This window comes from Mauremys reevesii, linkage group 6 (assembly GCF_016161935.1).
Source record: "Mauremys reevesii isolate NIE-2019 linkage group 6, ASM1616193v1, whole genome shotgun sequence".
In the NCBI taxonomy this organism is placed as follows: Eukaryota; Metazoa; Chordata; order Testudines; family Geoemydidae; genus Mauremys; species Mauremys reevesii.
Window position 1 is genome coordinate 50726574 of NC_052628.1, and position 18536 is coordinate 50745109.

An 18536-nucleotide genomic window follows, 5' to 3' on the forward strand; every position below is an offset into this window, starting at 1 on the left:
AGCAAGGACTTAAACCAGGTATCCCAAATCCTGGGCCATATTTGTACTTACAGAACCTCACCTGACATAGCTATGTCAACAAAGACCCCTAGTGGAGATGTAGCATATGCGCAGAGAAGGTGGTGTTCTGCTGGCATAGCTGCCATCTGTCCGAACGACATTAGCTATGCCTACCAAGGCACTTTTCTGTCATTATATTTACATCTACACTAGAAAGTTTTGCCAGCAATAGCTACTTCAGCTGGGGGTGTGACTTTTTGACACTCCTAGCTGATGTAGCTCTGTCTGTAATGTAGACCAGGCCCTATACTACTGCTCTAACCCCTGTACACATCCTCCCTTTCTACCTTTCATTCATCCCTACAATTTATTTTCTGCTACCCTAGGCTCCTTGTTTCTTCTGAACATGCTACTAATGTTCCTTCACATATGCTAGAACTATTACTAAGCTTGCATGTATTAAAGTTTTTTAAATATCAAATTAGTGGATTCCTGATTAATTTGAGGTCATTAAGCTTAATCATAAGGGTAAGCCACAAATTTGTATCCTGGAACAACGTTCAGGGAGTTTCCAAACTAGACTCTGCAAGTGTGTTGTCAAATATCTTAATTATTTGTCAATCAGTTCTTCTGAAATAAGTCTAGGCATACTCAATGTTTCTAATATAAACCAAAGAACTGTCAAAAGGAGGGACCAAATAGGAGGGAAAGGCACTGATGCTGTAGTTAACTAGCCCTACATTCAAAGGCATGTACCATGGTGTCATACTTTGGAGAGCATCTTGGTTAAAATTAAACCTAGAACCATCTATAATGGCTAATATGATTAAATCATAAGATTATCTTACCTGCTGAAGTTGGCTCCTCTTCATCAGATTCTGGGCCCAAAAAAAGAAAGAAAGAAAGAAAAAAGTTATAAATAGTTGAATAAACTCAAACAGCACTAATTAATAGCCATTTGATTACATTTAAATATATGTACTAAAATCCGAAACTGGCAATACAATGGCATGACATGTGTGAGTTTTTAAATAGAAAGTCTGAATCGACTACATTATCAGAATTCAGATTTATTAGAAAACCAAGCTAAGTCAACTGAGAACTTAACATGACTGTGTGGTTTTAGAGTCTTGCATCTATATCCCCCTCCCTCTGTCCCCCATCCTCCATATATATCTCCTGTGTAAAGACTATAGGGTAAAACTCATTATTTGCTGGAAGATATCAGTCACACATTTCTGAGACCATATTAATTAATGGGAATAGTTACAGCACTGTTAAAAGAAACGTGTTGCCATGATGACCTACAGAGAGAAAAAAGACAGAATTTTTCAAAGGAATGTTCTGGAGTGGCCTCATTTGCTCCAACTCAAGATAACAGGAAGTCCATCTATATTTCATAAATATACACACAATAAAAATGGTTTTCCCTACATCCCTCAAAAGTATTTAATCAAAGGGAAGGAAACCAACAAGTGATTAACTCACACACCCTTCTTATCCTAAGAAGTCAGTGGAGATTCAGCATACAGGTGCCATAGGGAACTCTAAGACGATAGAGAGCTCTAGAGCATGATGGGGGTTTTTGATCAGTATTCCTCAGCATTTTAAAGATAAAGTTACCTTTTTGTTTCACTGAAAAAACACAGTTTCTCCACTTTCCCTACCATAGACATCCGCTTTTTAGCTTGCTTGGAAAGCGCATCTCTTTAAATACTGGGCTGGACAGGATAAAAACACACAAAGCCTCTGGTAGCACCAATGAAGGTGGCCTGATAACTGTGTAACATGCTTCCTCCCTCAGGCAATTGTTTCTACAACTTGACTACAGTTGGCTGACAAAAAGAGAGAGATTTCAAATTTTTTTGCAAACTTTGATCTCCTGCATGATTTATTTTTCCCTCTTCGCCTACATTAACATATATAACTTGAGGACTCCTTATTTTTAGTGAAACTTTATAGCAGACACCTTTGGGAACCTCTTTCATCACATATGAATTGCTCTGTATATAACTCTTTAATATTGTGTTCTGTATGTATTGTATATGACAATTATCCTGGACACAGGGGTTACTTCTAATTGCACTGGAGCTAAGTAGTCTTTCCGAGGGGCATCAGAATCAATCAATAGCAGCTAATGAAATATTGTGTGAGGCACCAGCCAGCTGCTTTCCTTTGATTAAACTCTTTTGAGGTGGGCAGGTTTATTAATGCAATTCAGTATTCAGAAAGAACTGAAAAGGATAGGGAACAAGAAGCTAAACACAACACAGTAACAAATGCCTATAAAACCCCTTATACAAATAATCAATCACCGGTGTAATGACTACTTTTGCAAATAAGCATACACAGGATTGAACTTAAATTGTATGACAGGAAGAAAATGTTTTATTATAGATGTACTGAAATTAAGGAAAAAGATGGCCATGTCAATTCAGGATTTAAAGACAATAGGAGAGAAGGAGGAGGAGGAGGAGGAGGAAAGATGCTTTGCTCTGCTGAGACATGGCACACTGGAAGATGCTGGAATTCACTGACAGCCTCAGGTCTTGCTGCAATGCCCATTTAAAGTTAATTGCAAAGCTCCTGTTGACTTTAATGGTGTAAGATCAGGCTCTAAACAAGCTTTTTGAGAAGAGAAAAAACAAACAAACTCCATATTGCTGAAAAGTTAAGTGCTGGCCCTCTTGAAATCAAGGGGAGTTTTGCCATTGTCTTCAAAGGAGCCAGAATTTCACCAACTGTCATTAATACGCTCTGCTTTGCTGGGCAGCCTTTGAACCTAACAAATAGTGCTTTTGTTTGTGGTTAGACAAATCCACTGTATTTACAGATTTTCATTTTATGTCTTTTTTCTCAATTTTCTATCCAGTACCAAAGAAACATTGCTTATTTTAAAAATGGAATAGATTGTATAGACTGTTAGCTCAGTGACTATGTTGTAGGAGCTCCAGAGGAAGGAAACTGACTTTTGAGCTGAAGAGTGGTGGAAACAGAAATGAGCTGATGACTTGTGCACTCAGTCAAAAGCAAACAAGTTGCAATTTCCCCAGCTACCAAGGAGTTGGAGGGAGGGCAGAAGGACTGGTGAAACATCAGCATGAACCCAGAGAGATCCAGGGCCGCCCAGAGGGGGGGCAAGTGGGGCAATTTGCCCCAGGCCCCGCAGGGGCCCCCCACGAGAACGGCTGAGGCTCCGGCCCTAGCCCCAGCCCGACCCCGCCTCCGCCACGAGCCCCGGTGCCTCAGCACATCCAGCAGCGTCCCTGAACAGCACTGCAGCGTGGCTCCGGCAGGGCCCTTGAGCCCGCCCCACTCAGAGCCACGTGTTAAGGGGGCGGGGCTGCGAGCTCCAGCGGGGCCTGAGTTCCCTCCGCGCAGCCTGGAGCTCACAGCCCCACCCCCTTACCACGCAGCTCTGAGCGAGGAGGGGCTCAGTCCCCGCTGGAGCCACGCTGCCGCTGGCGAGGGAAGCTGCTGGATGCGCTGAGGCTCTGGGTGAGGGGGAGCCAGGGGTAAGGGCCGGGGGGGTTGGCTAAGGGGCAGGAAATCCCAGGGACAGTCAGGGCACAGGGAGAGGGCAGAGGTGGGGGGGCGGTCAGGGGACAGCGACCGGGGGGGGGGGTTGGATTGCGGATGTTCTGAGGTCTGTCAGGATTCAGTGTGGGGGGGGGGTGAATAGGGGTTGGGGCAGTCAGGGGACAGGGAGGGGCAGAGGTTGGGGGCGGTCAGGGGACAGGGAATGGGGAGGTTGTATTGTGGGCGTTCTGGGGTCTGTCAGTACTCAGTGGGGGGGGGAGTGCATAGGGGTCAGGGCAGTCAGGGGACAGGGAGCAGGGGTGGGGTCCCAGGGTAGTGGTTGGGGGTGGGGTCTCTGGGGGATGGTGAGGGGACAAGGAGCAGGATGGGTTGGGGATTCTGAGGGGGGCAGGAAGTCGGTGGGGCTGGATGTGGGCAGGGCCAGGATGTTTGGGAGGCACAGCCTTCCCTACCCTAAAGCTCATTCAGCAGTTTGAGGCTTGCAGAAGAGCCAGGCTGTTAGCTTTTCCATTAGGGCTACCATCCCTTTCACTTCTCAAATGCCAAATTCTAGTCTATATTTAATTTCAGTGCCATAGGGAGATTGATGTCAGGGGAGGGTAGCTTCATTTAAAATTAGCCACTTGGGGAGGGATCACATGAGAAGAGCAATATCTTTCCCAATCCTACGAAGGGAGACCCCCCACCACCACCCCTGCATTCCCTGAGGCTCCAGAGGGGTTAATTCAGTGGTTCTCAAACTTTTATACTGGTGACCCCTTTCACATAGCCAACCTCTGAGTGTGACCCTCCTCTTATAAATTAAAAACAGTTTTTTATGTATTTAACACTATTATAAATGCTGGAGGCAAAGCGGGGTTTGAGGTGGAGGCTGATGGCTCGCAGCCCCAGTAATAACCTCATGACCCCCTGAGGGGTCCTCAAACCCAGATTGAGAACCCCTGGGTTAATTTAATTTTAGCACCCTGTGTCCATTCACATACATGTGCTATTTTGAGCATTTCAGTTTTCACAACATAGACTCATCCCTGATTCTGGAACAAGCTCAAATGGTCAGTTCGTGGAGTATGTACATAAGCTATACTAAAGACAAACCCACAGTAACCATCTCCAGTTTGTGAGAGACCCCATGGAGCCAGTCTCTAGGAAACAGATAAATGCATGGAGGTTAAGTCCATTAATGGCTGTTAGCCAGGACGGGTAAGGAATGGTGTCCCTAGCCTCTGTTTGTCAGAGGGTGGAGATGGACGGCAGGAGAGAGATCACTTGATCATTACCTGTTAGGTTTAATCCCTCTGGGGCACCTGGCATTGGCCATTGTCAGTAGACAGGATACTGGGCTGGATGGACCTTTGGTTTGACCCAGTATGGCTGTTCTTATGTTCTAACCTGAATGAACCCAAAGTTATGGAGACAGCAGAGTATCAGAAACCTGAACAAATCTCTGACTGGATGGGCTCAGGCGTTTGGTCACAAGCTGAGGTGGTTCAAAAGTTTTGGATTTTTTTAAGCAAATTTTTTTATTGTTTCTTTAAACAAACAAACACATCAAGCAGCAAATATTTGGCCACACACTTCTGAAACCCCAAACCATATTCAGGTGTTGGCAGACTAATTTCAGCTTTTCAATTAAAGAAACCACAACAAATTTTGAAGGAAAGCAGACATTGTAAGTGATTTTTTTCTGCTTTTTAAAAACCTCTAGTTTTCGATCCAGAAAAAGTTTTGACTGAAAATATTTGTCCAACCCTTTTAAGGAGCTTTAGTGCCTTTTAGCACTAGCTGATGCTGAGAACCAGTGATACCTTGTAAAGAAGTTCTCTCAAAACTGGGCTTGTGCCGAGATGCAGAAGGTTTATTTTTCCCAGGGCTGCCCGGGGAGCGGAGGGAAGCAAATGGGGCAATTTGCGCCGGGCCCCACAGGGGCCCCCACAAGAATATAGTATTGTATAGTATTGCCTTTTTTTATGGAAGGGGCCCCTGAAATTGCTTTGCCCCAGGCCCCCTGAATCCTCTGGGCGGCCCTGGAGAGATCAACAGTTAGAGCAGTAGAAACGGCAAGCGTGTCTGCAAATCCAGTAGTCTGTGCACTGGATGGAACAGCGCCAGCATGAGAGAGAAGAGGAGCAGGAATATCAATATCAGCTCAAGATGAAGAAACTGCATCAGCAGGACCAGCTTCAACAATATCTGCTTGAGCTGGAGAAACTGCACCAGCCAAATGATAGAATGGTAAGTGGAGCCAGTGCTGGGGCGGTGGTGGCCAGATTCTAAATTACTTCCTCACATTAGGGAGAGAGATGACATGGACATGTTTTAAATGCTTCTGAAATGGGATGTGAATTGAATAAGGTGGAGAAAGAGGACGTGGTACGGAATGTGGCTCTACAGGTGCTCCGGGGCTGGAGCACACACAGGGAAAAAATGGTGGGTGTGGAGTACCCACCACCAGCCCCCTATCAGTGCCCCCCTCAGCACTTCCTGCCTGCTAGCTGTTTCATAGCATGTAGGAGGCTTGGGTGGGGGGAGGAGTGAGGATGCGGTGTGCTCCAGGGAGGGGGAAGAACTGGGCAGGAAGAGGCAGGGCAGGGGTGGAGCAGGGGCGAGAAGAGGTAGGGCGGGGCCTTGGGAAAACAGGTGGAGTGAGTGTGGGGCCTGGGGCAGAGCCAGGAGTCAAGCACCCCCTGACACTTTGGAAAGTCAGCACCTGTGTCTGGCTCCACTACTGTCAGGGACAAAAGGCTTGGACATTTTTCACCCTTATCAACAGTGGTGGACAGATGATGAGCTGTGTAAACCAGCTTTGTTGTAAAAGTTTAAACTGACCCCTAAAACATATAGCAAAAGGTTTTGGCCATGTTCTGTAAGTTGCCGGGGGGCCATTTTGCCTGGGATTGCCCACTTTATCCCCTGAAGCCCAGTGCAGTGATGGAAAGGCCAGCTGCTCCCAACCTCACAGAGTTACCTGGGTGACTGATTCTCCAGAGGGAGAGAGTCACACCGCTAGTCCGCCGATAGCATATAAATGATCATGGTGAGCCATTCACATTTCTAAACCACTGCCCACATGGCATGCTGCACCCTCCTGAGTGCAAATACATTGGATCGCCAGTGGGAGCAGAAGGTGATAGTCAATGGGGAGACATTCACTGGATGAAACTATTGGGACTGCTAAGACCTCTAGTTAAACCCCATGTCATGAAGTCCCATCCAATGCTACCAAGATGTGAAAATGGATTGAAGTTCCTGGTGTCAAAGCCTTCACTCTACCTACAGCCCAGATTTCTACCCAGGAGTGGTACTGATTTTAGGTCAATTGTCACATATTTCCTAAAAACAAAGAATATGGACTGATATTATGGCTTTGATGCAGAAGAAGTGAATCAGGCCCACTCAGTTAACTCCAGAGTGGGAAGAGACTCTGTTAGCCAAAATTCAAATAGGGAAGCTGAGAGGGAGAAAGGGGGTGGATCCTTCTCACTAGTTTCCAAGGGGAATCAAGACACCTTCCCTGGGTATGCAAATGCCTGAGAAGGGAGGAGTGAGGAGAACTACAGCCAGGAAGGAAAGGAAACTTCTTCCCACAGTCTCTGACTGCCTGATGGTCTGTGAAAAAGAATCCCTACCCAGTGGGAAAGGGAATTCTGCTCACCTTGCCTCAGTGTGTGGGAAACAATACTCCTCCTCCTCCCCAGAGAGAAGCTGAGGTTAGGCTAGGTCCAGGGGCGGCTCTACAAAGTAGGCTGCCCCAAGCAGCGTGGCGCGCCGCCGCCGCCGCCCCCAGTCCCCCGTCCCCCCCCTCTTCCCCGGCTCTGGGCATCCTGGGGAGCGGCCATTTGGCCTGGTGCTCCTCCGGCATGCGGGCAGGGCAGGCGGCGGCAGGTCCGGAGGACGCCGCCGCGGTCATGCCTGCGGAGCGCGGCGCGAAGGCGGAGGAGCGGGACGCGGCCCAGGCATGACTGCACAGCGTCGCTCGTCGGGGTCCGGTGGCCCCCTGCCACAGCGACGGGACAGAGCTCAACCGGAGCCCATGCCCGCCCCCCATGATGCCCCCGCCCTGGATGCCGCCCGCCGCCTGCCCGCTCTGGCTAGGTCCTGAGCACTGAGAAGGTGGGCAGAAAAAGGAATGTGGCTATGGGAGAAGTTTGAAGACTCTCCCTTGCCATCCAGAGAGGCACCACCTCCTGGAGAGGCTCATTTATCCTAGTTCAACCTGGATTCTCCAGAGGCCAAAAGACAAAGAAAGGACCTTGGACAAACAGCCTGAGTTTAAACTGACTCACGGCCTGCTTTTTGATCCACAAACAGACAGGGCCTTCTGTCCAAAGGAGAGCCAGTCCTTAGGGAACAGTTGGAAGAACTGACACCAATCAGAACCCTTGTGGAGATTGAGGGAAGGAGGTGATCTATGGTAAGCTTATTAGCATGCATGTAGGTTCTTTATTGTTTTAATATGTTTTCTCTGTAATGCTTGTACCTTACAAATAAACACGCTTCTTTAGAAAGAGCGGTATGGTAACTTAACTGTGAGCAATTGTGCTGTTTAGGGCCTCTGAAGAGAAGGCAAAGCAGGCCTGCGTAGGCAGTCTGACTTGCTGGGGAATTCAGTGTAGGCCGGGATCTGTTCAGCGTAGAAAAACCCTGGCCAGGAGAGAGAAAGACACGTCTTTGTCCAGGAGAGGTGAGGGCTAGCGAGTCAGAAGCTTAATACGGAGGGGGAATACAGGTGCAGTTGCCCCGAACTGTGACAGAGATAACTAAAACTGTACTTGTCTGTTCTAAAGGATGATTACCATAACTCTTGAAAAACTAGAACAACTCACTGAATATAATTAGAAGGCAAGATCTTGGCCAACATGATATTAACCAGTAGAGAAGTCACTGCTCAAATTTAACTGATTTTCCCCTTTGCAGTCCAAACAGAACTCCCTAATATTCCAGGGCAGAAATATGCACATTTAGAATTGCTTTCATGAAAAAGGCAAAGACCTAATTTTAGCAGTCATTACTGTATTTCTAAATCCTGAACTGGAAATATGTATTAAAAATTAAATATGAATAAATTCAATATGAAATTCCACAGCCTTATGCACACAGTGATTTCTTTATCAAGTGAGACACACAGCTTAAATTATCCTGCTGTCCATGACAGGATTTCTATTATCACTGATAGCTTGAAAGGCCACATCTGAAAAACAAACTGCTTTTAATAAGCCATCGGACTCTTTCCTTTAAAAAAAAAAAGTTTGAAGCAAGACTCTGTATAACACATGACTGGAAACTTCCCCTCCTGTGTAACTGTGGTATAGTAAAATATGGACTGTCCTTGTAATGGACAAGCTTTCACACCATGTATGTACGTAAGAGATGCACCAAAAGGAGGATAGGTATTTCAAAATTTGGACACCCTTTTTAGTGTACTCGGAGCTGGAGGGCTCCCCAGACAGCAGGCCAGAATCTTTAGCCAGGTTCTGTGAATATTAACCTGATCCTGAATAAGTAATGTACAATATAGTATGTAAATATTGTATTGCAATTTTGCCTTAATAAAAAGTGTTTAAAAAAAAAGAATACGCTGTACATTGTTCATCCCAACTCAAACACGTCAGCTCTCCACTTGCCATTAAATTATTGATAATAAATAAACTACCACCACCACAACACTATTCCTGTGATTAGCAGCAATTTCAATCCTAAAGTTATTTAAAAAGCAAAAAACAAAAAAAAAACTATACGAGTTTCATCCATGATAATTAGCAGTAAATTTCCCAATTATCTTATTTCAGAGATGAGGAAGGAGGAAAAACAAAAAAAATAAATGAACCACATTACTTCTCACAAAATCTGCTGTTCATTATGCCTGGCAGTAGTTTGGCATGATCAGTCAAATCGTTCTCCCACTGATTTCAAAAGGGGTGGGAGGGATCAGGAATGGGCCTACATTGGGTAGCTTGTAAGACATGGATATCTCCACCAGTATGTCAAAGAAGTCTGTATAAAGTGGTGGCATGATAATGATCTTGAAGTATTTGGAGACGTAAAACACCAAAACTGAACCAGTTTGCAACTTTAAAAATGTTTTACAATTTTTTTTCCTTTCTACAGTGGAGAATTAACAAAATATATGATATCATATGGCAGCACAAAGATTTTATTGCTGTACACTTAGAACAAATTTGATGCACATTTGTAATTACTTGTATAACTCACTCATGTTTTGGTCATAAGTGAGTAATACTATCATCCTCAATATATGCTAATAAAACACATACACAATCACAGAAGAAATAGATTTGAACAGAGGGTCTAGTAATGCGAATTGTTTAGGGTATATCATATTACTGGTATGAGAGCGGCTATGAAAATGCAATGATGCTATGTTAGCATGGGAGTGACTATAATAATACCTGTGTTAAGCCTCAGCGTTTGACCATTATACAGGTAGATGTTTTCAGAAGTGCAAGCAAATCCAGTCTGAGCTTTGAGGTGTAGTAAATTTGAAGTCTATTAAGGGGGCAGTTCACTGGTGGCTTAAATTAGCTTTGTTTCGAAGAAAGTGGTCATCAAGGATTAGGGTGACCAGATGTCCCGATTTTATATGGACAGTCACAATTTTTGGGTCTTTTTTCTTACATAGTCTCCTATTACCCCCCACCCCATCCAGATTTTTCACACTTGCTGTCTGGTCACCCTATCAAGGATTAATGCTAGATCTAGTTGCCTTCAACACTTTTTATTAATATTTGTAAGAAAATGTAATGGGTGCATGATTTGGAAGAACTGATAACAATAAAAACAGTGAACTATCTACAGGGTATTATTTCATACTTAAAAGCCTAAATATTTAGAGTTTTGTAAAATGCATCAAACCAAGACTAATCAACATCAACACCCCATAGTACTCAACAGTTTCTGGATTTAACTTCAATTTCAAATGAAAGAAAATGTGAAAGTTTCCTTTTCTTTTTTGCACTAAAATTTAACACTGACAAGTGGTTCTGAAAAACTGCAGCCATACACTTATTAAAATCATAGCTGGGAAATGACGAAAAACATAATGCAATTATTTCAAGAAGGTTAACATTCAAAGTGCTGTTTAGATATGTTCATGGCATTGCTTGAAGTAAAAATCAATAGGATAATTGACTTTTGGCATATTACAGTTGTTAATGGACACAAGAAGATTGCCTATCTTGATGTTACTAGATCTGTCAACAGCACTCAATATACCATTGACCATCAAGTTTTGTTCCCTTGCATAGTGTGTTTGCTGGTGTGGTCATATATTTTTTCCCTCTTACTTAAGAACTCTGATATGAAGGGGAGGAGGGTGGAGTGAAGTATCACAAAGATCCATTTTTTCACGCCTCCTGTTCAATGTGCATAAATTATATTGAGTTATATTGTTGGAATGAGCAATGAAGGCCATCACTATGGTGTTACTACTCTGCTGTGCATCTCTTTTTTGTCAAAAACAGACTCTTCTCTGCAGCAAAGCAGCTAAAACACAGCCTAGATAAGACAGAAATGATGCCAGTTGCTCAAGGATGCTTTCATCTTCTATTGGAAATGTAGACTCACTCTATTCCAATATAGTATGTAATGTTAGGGTAACAGTGGGTCCTTCAATGTTCATGAATTTTCAAGTAGTGGCATTGCCCCTTTCCAGCTACAGCTAGCCAAGTTGTTGCTGTCAGCTGTCCATAGCTTTCTAGAACTGGTGGTAAGATGTTCCACAGACTGGTGCATTCAAGAGAGAACAAGTTCTCTCTCTTTTCCTTCCTCTTTGCCATTATATTTCAAGACACAAATGACTGACAAAAGGCTAGCCTCAACTTCCAGGAAATTAAGATTAGCAAAATCTTCATTAAAATATAAAAATATATAGGAAATTTCCACACTAAAAATTCCTTTGTGTTTCTTCTTATGAATGTCTTGGGCATCAGTGTTATGATGATTATTAGGCTGTCTACTGTTTGCTTTTAAAAACAAAATCTAATGTAAGAAATACCAAGGGGAGTGGCAAATTATCATCTCTTTGAATCTTTAAGTGGAGGCTGGATGTTTGAGAGAGATATTCTAGTTCAACCACACGTTACTGGCCTTTACAGGGTTCACATATGTAGTAGGAGAGAATAACTCTGCCCACTGCATGACTTACTAAGTGAAATTCTATATCCTATATTTTACAGATCAGATTAGATGATCGTACTCATGTTTCCCGCCCTTAAAAATCAATGAATCTGTTGGAATAGTATCAATATTATAAATTTTCATAATCATTCCATTAATTTAGCTTTCCCCATGTTTTTATATTATTGTGTTTAATATGCTTGTTTTATTTCTCTGTCTGTTACTGTAACATCTTCAAGGGTTTTTTTTTGTTGTTGTTCTTGTTGGCTGGGAATTAAGATGAATAACAACAAAATACAGCTAACTGAATGAGTCAACCCAGTGCCTACTGAAGAAATCATACACCTGACTAGTATCAGAGGGGTAGCCGTGTTTGCTGCTTTTACAGATCCAGACTAAGAGTCTTGTGGCACCTTATAGACTAACAGACGTTTTGGAGCATGAGCTTTCGTGGGTGAATACCCACTTCGTCGGATGCATGACATAACATGCATCCGACGAAGTGGGTATTCACCCACAAAAGCTCATGCTCCAAAACATCTGTTAGTCTATAAGGTGCCACAAGACTCTTTGCTGCTTATACACCTGACTGTTTGCAAGATAAAAACTGTAGTGATTTGTTTTTAAAATAAATCATCTGGTACGCATAGCCATTCAATGAAATTCTGCCAACATCACAACAGGCTGACTTTAGAGCACTAATTTTGAAACTAGTGGCTGTCTGTCATGGCTGAAACATCACATAACTATATAAACATACTCCCATGTGTAGTGTGTGAAGATACAATCAAGGATTAAAAATATAAAGAAAAAAATAACAAAATATACTAATATAAAACCTAATGTACTTCAAATGATCATTAATATTAATTACTATGAGCACAGGTCTATAAATTATAGAGCAAAGTCTTCACTCCTCTCATATTTTATAAAACTTGCTCTAACATACCAATAAAGAACCTTTTAAGTTAAATACTTATATTTTATAGCCCTTTTTAACTAAGTAGGCACCTGCTAACATCTGTTAACAATGCAAAACTCAGTACATTATATCCCCATCTTTACACAAAGATACATGTCTACAACATGGTGCAGCTTATCAGTGGTAAATGGCAGACACCAACAAACACTCATCAGGGACAAACAAGGTCACCTACTAACAGAAAAAGAACAAGGAATGTGCTGGACAGAGCATTTCAAAGAATTGCTGAACAGGGAGCCACCTAAAGAGGAAGCAAATATCCAGGAGGCAGAAGAAGATCTTGATATCAACACAGACACCCCATCTAAGGAAGAGATCATTCAAGCCATCAAATTCTTAAAAAATGGGAAAGCTCCTGGCAAGGATAACTTGAATGCAGAATTGTTAAAGGTAAATCCTGAGTTAGCAGCATCTATCCTGGCCCCTCTATTTATATCAGTCTATCAAAGGGGAAAAGTGCCAGATGAGTGGACCAATGGGGTTATAGTGAAGATACCAAAGAAAGGAACTCTCAGTAATTGTAATAACTGGCATGGTATCACACTTTTTCTGTGCCAAGCAAAGTATTGTGCAAGATCGTAGTCCAGCATATATCACAGGCAGTTGATAGCGTTCTCAGAAAAGAGCAAACCAGTTTTCGGAAAGGGCGTGGATGTACAGACCAGATCTTCACGCTATGAAACATAATAGAAGCATACTTAGAATGGCATCAAACTCTACATAAACTTCATAGACTTTGAGAAAGCTTTTGATAGCATTGACAGGACCAGCCAGCCTATGGTGCATTCTGCAGGCATATGGAATCCTTCTGTGTATAATCAACATCATCAAAAGCTTTTATTTCTTCTTTATATGCAGTGCTGATCACAGTGAGCTTAGTTTTGAAGTCAAAACTGGAGTTTGTCAGGGATGTGTCATGTCTGCAATCCTCTTCAACATCGCCGTTGACTGGATAATGCAGCATACAACAGAAGACATGCCAAGAGGCATTAAATGGACACCCTTCTGATCCCTTGAAGACCTGGACTTTGCAAATGATTTCAGTCTCCTATCACATATCCAACACCATATACAAGAAAAAACAACTTGACTCATCAAATTCAGCCAGCAAATTGGACTGAAAGTCAACTACAATAAGACAGATATCATGACCTTAATATTGCCTCACCGTCACCAGTATGGATGGAGATTATGGTCTCACCAATGTAGAAACATTCACATACTTGGGCAGCACCATCAGACAGGATGGTGGAACAAGCCAGGACATCTGTAACAAAATCAATATAGCCAGGAACACCTTCAGGAGCTTAAATACAGTCTGGAAATCATCAAAATACAACACCAAAACCAAACTCAAGATTTATCAGAGCTGCGTACTTTCAACATTACTTTATAGTGCAGAATGCTGGGGAATGAGAAAGTATGACATGTTCAAACTGTCTTTCCATACAACCTGCCTCAGAAAAATCCTCCATATCTTTTGGCCCAGAACAATCTCAAATGAAGATCTATTGACATAGTGAAGCTAAGAAGATATCAGCACCATCATTTCCAGTAGGCGTTGGAGATGGATTGCTCATGTGCTTCGAATGGAAACTCATTCCAACACCAGAGTAGTAATGCTGCACACCTGCAGGCAAGCGAAAATGAGGCCGCCTGAAAACAATAAGCAAAGAGCTGTGGAAGCCAAGCTGAAAAACCTTGGGCACAGCTGGAGAAACTACTGAAAGACTTGTCATAAACAAACAGGAGTGAAGGAGCTTCATCACTGCCCTAAACGCCAGAGGCATAATGGGAACATGATGAGGATGATTTACACACAAAGGCCCTCTCACCTTCAAGGCTGAAATTTTCCATGTATGATTTTTTGTTTGCTTGTTTATTTGTATGGTTTGAGGAAAATTTGATCAAAATACTTTCAGACATTTGTATGTGGCTGGAAAATTAAAAAAAGCACAATACTCCCCATTGTAAAAACATCCTGCTTTTATTCTACAGTCATTTCCACCAACCCCACCAGTAAGACAACAAAATCAGCTGAATGTGTAATGTGAAAGCTGGAATCGGTGGATATACAATTAGTTTTCATTGAGTCTAGTGCCTTTGGTTTGGGGCAAAACATTACTTATAGTTGGATGGGATGTGAGAAAAAAATCATTGTGGGCTGAATACAGTATGCTTACACAGCAATAGCCCACCTGCACTAGCTTGAATCCAGCTAGTGCAGGAAATGACAGCAACAAACAGATCAGCACAGTATTCAGATTGGGCTAACAAACAGACAGAGTATGTACCCAGGGTCCATGCTAGGCTTGCACTACATGCACCGAATACATTAGTAGTTTTCAATGGTTCAGAGTCAAGCTGGATGGGCATATCAAGTGGGGTCCCACAGGGATCAGTTCTGGGTCCAGTTCTGTTCAATATCTTCATCAATGATTTAGATAGGAGAGTATACTTATAAAATTTGCGGACTTGGTGGGAAGAGTTGCAAGTGCTTTGGAGGATAGAATTAAAATTCAAAGTTATCTGGACAAACTGGAGAAATGGTCTGAATTAAATACAATGAAATTCAATACGGGCAAATGCAAAGTATTCCACTTAGGAAGGAACAGTGAGTTGCACACATACAAAATGGGAAATGACTGCCTACGGAAGGAGTACTTCAGAAAGGGATTTGGGGGTCACAGTGGATCACAAGCTAAATATGAGTTAACACTGTTGCAAAAAAACAAAACAAAAAACAAACAAAAAAAGAAAACATAATTTGCGGCTGCATTATCAAGAGTATTGTGAACAAGACACAGGAAATAATTTTCCTGCTCTACTCCATCCTGACTTAGCCTCAACTGGATTATTGTGTCAGGTTTGGGTGCCACATTTCAGGAAAGACATGACCAAAACTGGAGAAAGTCCAGAGAAGAGCAACAAAAATGTACTGAAACATAACTACGAATGTTGAAGGCAACAGACACAAAATGGACACTTTCCAGTAATGCTGACATTAACACAAACTTAATGATTATAAAAGATGATGATACATAATTAGAAGTCTGAGTCTTCAGGGTACTGAAAAGGAGCAAAGAATCCTGTGGCACCTTATAGACTAACAGACGTTTTGCAGCATGAGCTTTCATGGGTGAATACCCACTTCTTCAGATGCAAGTGGTGGAAATTTCCAGGGGCAGGTTTATATATGCAAGCAAGAAGCAAGCTAGAGATAACGAGGTCAGTTCAATCAGGGAGGATGAGGCCCTGTTCTAGCAGTTGAGTGAAAACCAAGAGAGGAGAAACTGGTTCTGTAGTTGGCAAGCCATTCAGAGTCTTTGTTTAATCCTGAGCTGATGGTGTCAAATTTGCAGATGAACTGGAGCTCAGCAGTTTCTCTTTGAAGTCTGGTCCTGAAGTTTTTTTGCTGCAGGACAGCCACTTTAAGGTCTGCTATTGTGTGGCCAGGGAGGTTGAAGTGTTCTCCTACAGGTTTTTGTATATTGCCATTCCTAATATCTGATTTGTGTCCATTTATCCTTTTTCTTAGAGACTGTCCAGTTTGGCCGATGTACATAGCAGAGGGGCATTGCTGGCATATGATGGCATATATTACATTGGTGGACGTGCAGGTGAATGAACCGGTGATGGTGCATCGATGCCAACTCTGCCCACATATCTACACCAGCGACACCATCACAGGACCTAACCAGATCAGCCACACCATCAGCTCAGGATTAAACAAAGACTGTGAATGGCTTGCCAACTACAGAACCAGTTTCTCCTCTCTTGGTTTTCACTCAACTGCTAGAACAGGGCCTCATCCTCCCTGATTGAAACCCCCTGGAAATTTCCACCACTTGCATCTGAAGAAGTGGTATTCACCCACGAAAAGCTCATGCTGCAAAACGTTAGTCTATCTATATGGTGCATTCTTTCTTTGCTGCTTTACAGATCCAGACTGCCTCCCAGAACTGCCAAACATTTCACCAAGATTGATCCCTAAAATACTACCAACAATTTTAAGATTCTCTCAGTATCAACACAATTATATAAAGTTATTAAATCTTGAGGTCTCAGGCATTACTTATGAGAAAATAAAGTGAATATAAAAAAAAAACAATGAAAATTATCTGAATGAAGTCACTAGAAGTCTAAAGTTTATCAGCTTCTCTGATTTAACCTTTGTAAAGAGCACTTTGAACATAAGTACCAGTCAGCATTCCAGTACTTCTCTGTACTTCCAGTACTCCCAGTGCTTCTCAATTTTGATCTGTGAAGAAGCCAGATTTATTGATTATAAAATATGTTTTGTTAGGGGTTGGTTTTTTTCATATCAAAGTATTTGGATTTCAAGACTATATTGGTCTTTAGTTTTCTAGACCAAGTTTATTCACATTTCATATATCATATTTTAGTAATTTAGGGCTAGATTTTCAAAAGGGCTCAACCCTCAACAGCTCCCAATGAGGTCAACAGGAATGGTTAGGTGCTGAGCACTTCTGAAAATCTGGTCCTTAATTCTTTTTGGTCTTCCCCCTCCCACACCAAAACACTGACAGCTAAGCCTTCCTTTAACTTACTCCATTTGAAGTAATGACTGACAAGCTCTAAAGCACTTATACACCTAAATTCTTTCTCAACAACACTTTTTTTTAAATGTGCACTTCCCCACAAGACCCCAACCCCATCTGCCTCTTCCTGTATTCAGTTCATCCCCATCCTGCCTCTTCCCACCCGGTTCTGCCCAGTGCCTTCTGCACACCATGGAACAGCTGATCACAGCAGGTGAGAGGTGCTAAGGGTAGGGGGGGGAGTTGATTGGGGGCTGCTGGTGGGTGCTCAGCACTCATTTTTTCCCAGTGTGTGCTCCAGCCCCGGAGCACCCATGGAGTTGGCTCCTATGCACCATTGAGATTTTCTAGGCTGACCTCATATATAACACAGGCCATAGAATCTCCTTGAATTAATTTCTGTTTGATTTGAGACTATCTTTTAGAAAAAAAGAACACATAATACCCTTGATCCTCATTCATAGCTCCCATTCTATGGCTCCATATCTATGGACATTCCATTATCAACAGAGAACAACAGATGGTGATTAGATAGCTCTTATGGTAATATAAAGTTTGCCCTTAGGACATCAAGTTGTTTACCGTTCTCAATTCAATGTACACTACAGATTATTTGGAATAGTTTTAACATTTGACCCGTAAGGAGACACTTTGGACTTGGTACTTCTGAAACAAACTGCCCAATTGGAGGGTCAATGGCTAGGCCCAGGGACACTTGCTTAGTGGTTTGAGCATTGGCCTGCTAAACCCAGGGTTGTGAGCCCAGTCCTTCAGGGGGCCACTTAGGGATCTGGGGCAAAATCAGTACTTGGTCCTGCTAGTGAAGGCAGGGGACTGGACTCAATGACCTTTCAAGGTCCCTTCCAGTTCTAGGAGATAGGATATCTCCATTAAATAAATTAATTAATTGACAGCAAGAATTTACTTCTCTGCTTAACCAACTCTTTCCTCTATCCATGGGTGAAGTCACAGATGATGGTATCATTGCTATCAACTCTAAACTACAGAAGATGTGTATTTTATGGTACCTATTTTACCACATTAACACTAATATATTAAACTACATTTAGCAACTGCTCAATGATTGCAGTGACATCAGTGCCAAAACTGCTGTTGACACAGTCTACATCTGCAAGGCCCTAGGAAATTTTATCAAGAAGGCAGCATGTGAACTTTGCCTCCTGAAATCCAGGAAGCACAGAGCACTTTGTTCTGCCATCTCCCTTGCTTTCATTACAAGCCCAAATTAAAAAAAAAAAAAAGGTTAATTTTAGAGGATCCAATCTTTCTTGTTGCCACTCTTTATGTCAGCTCCTCAG

The 18536-nt window shown here is 42.5% G+C and overlaps 1 protein-coding gene across 1 annotated transcript in view; it reads right to left on the minus strand.

Moving 5' to 3' along the window:
* Window positions 1-18536, minus strand: part of EDIL3 (EGF like repeats and discoidin domains 3) — a 329399-nt gene that overhangs the window by 274567 nt on the left and 36296 nt on the right. The window contains exon 4 of the mRNA XM_039544460.1: window positions 849-878. Within this exon, the coding sequence (XP_039400394.1) occupies window positions 849-878 (30 nt within the window). The remainder of the gene's footprint in view (window positions 1-848; window positions 879-18536) is intronic.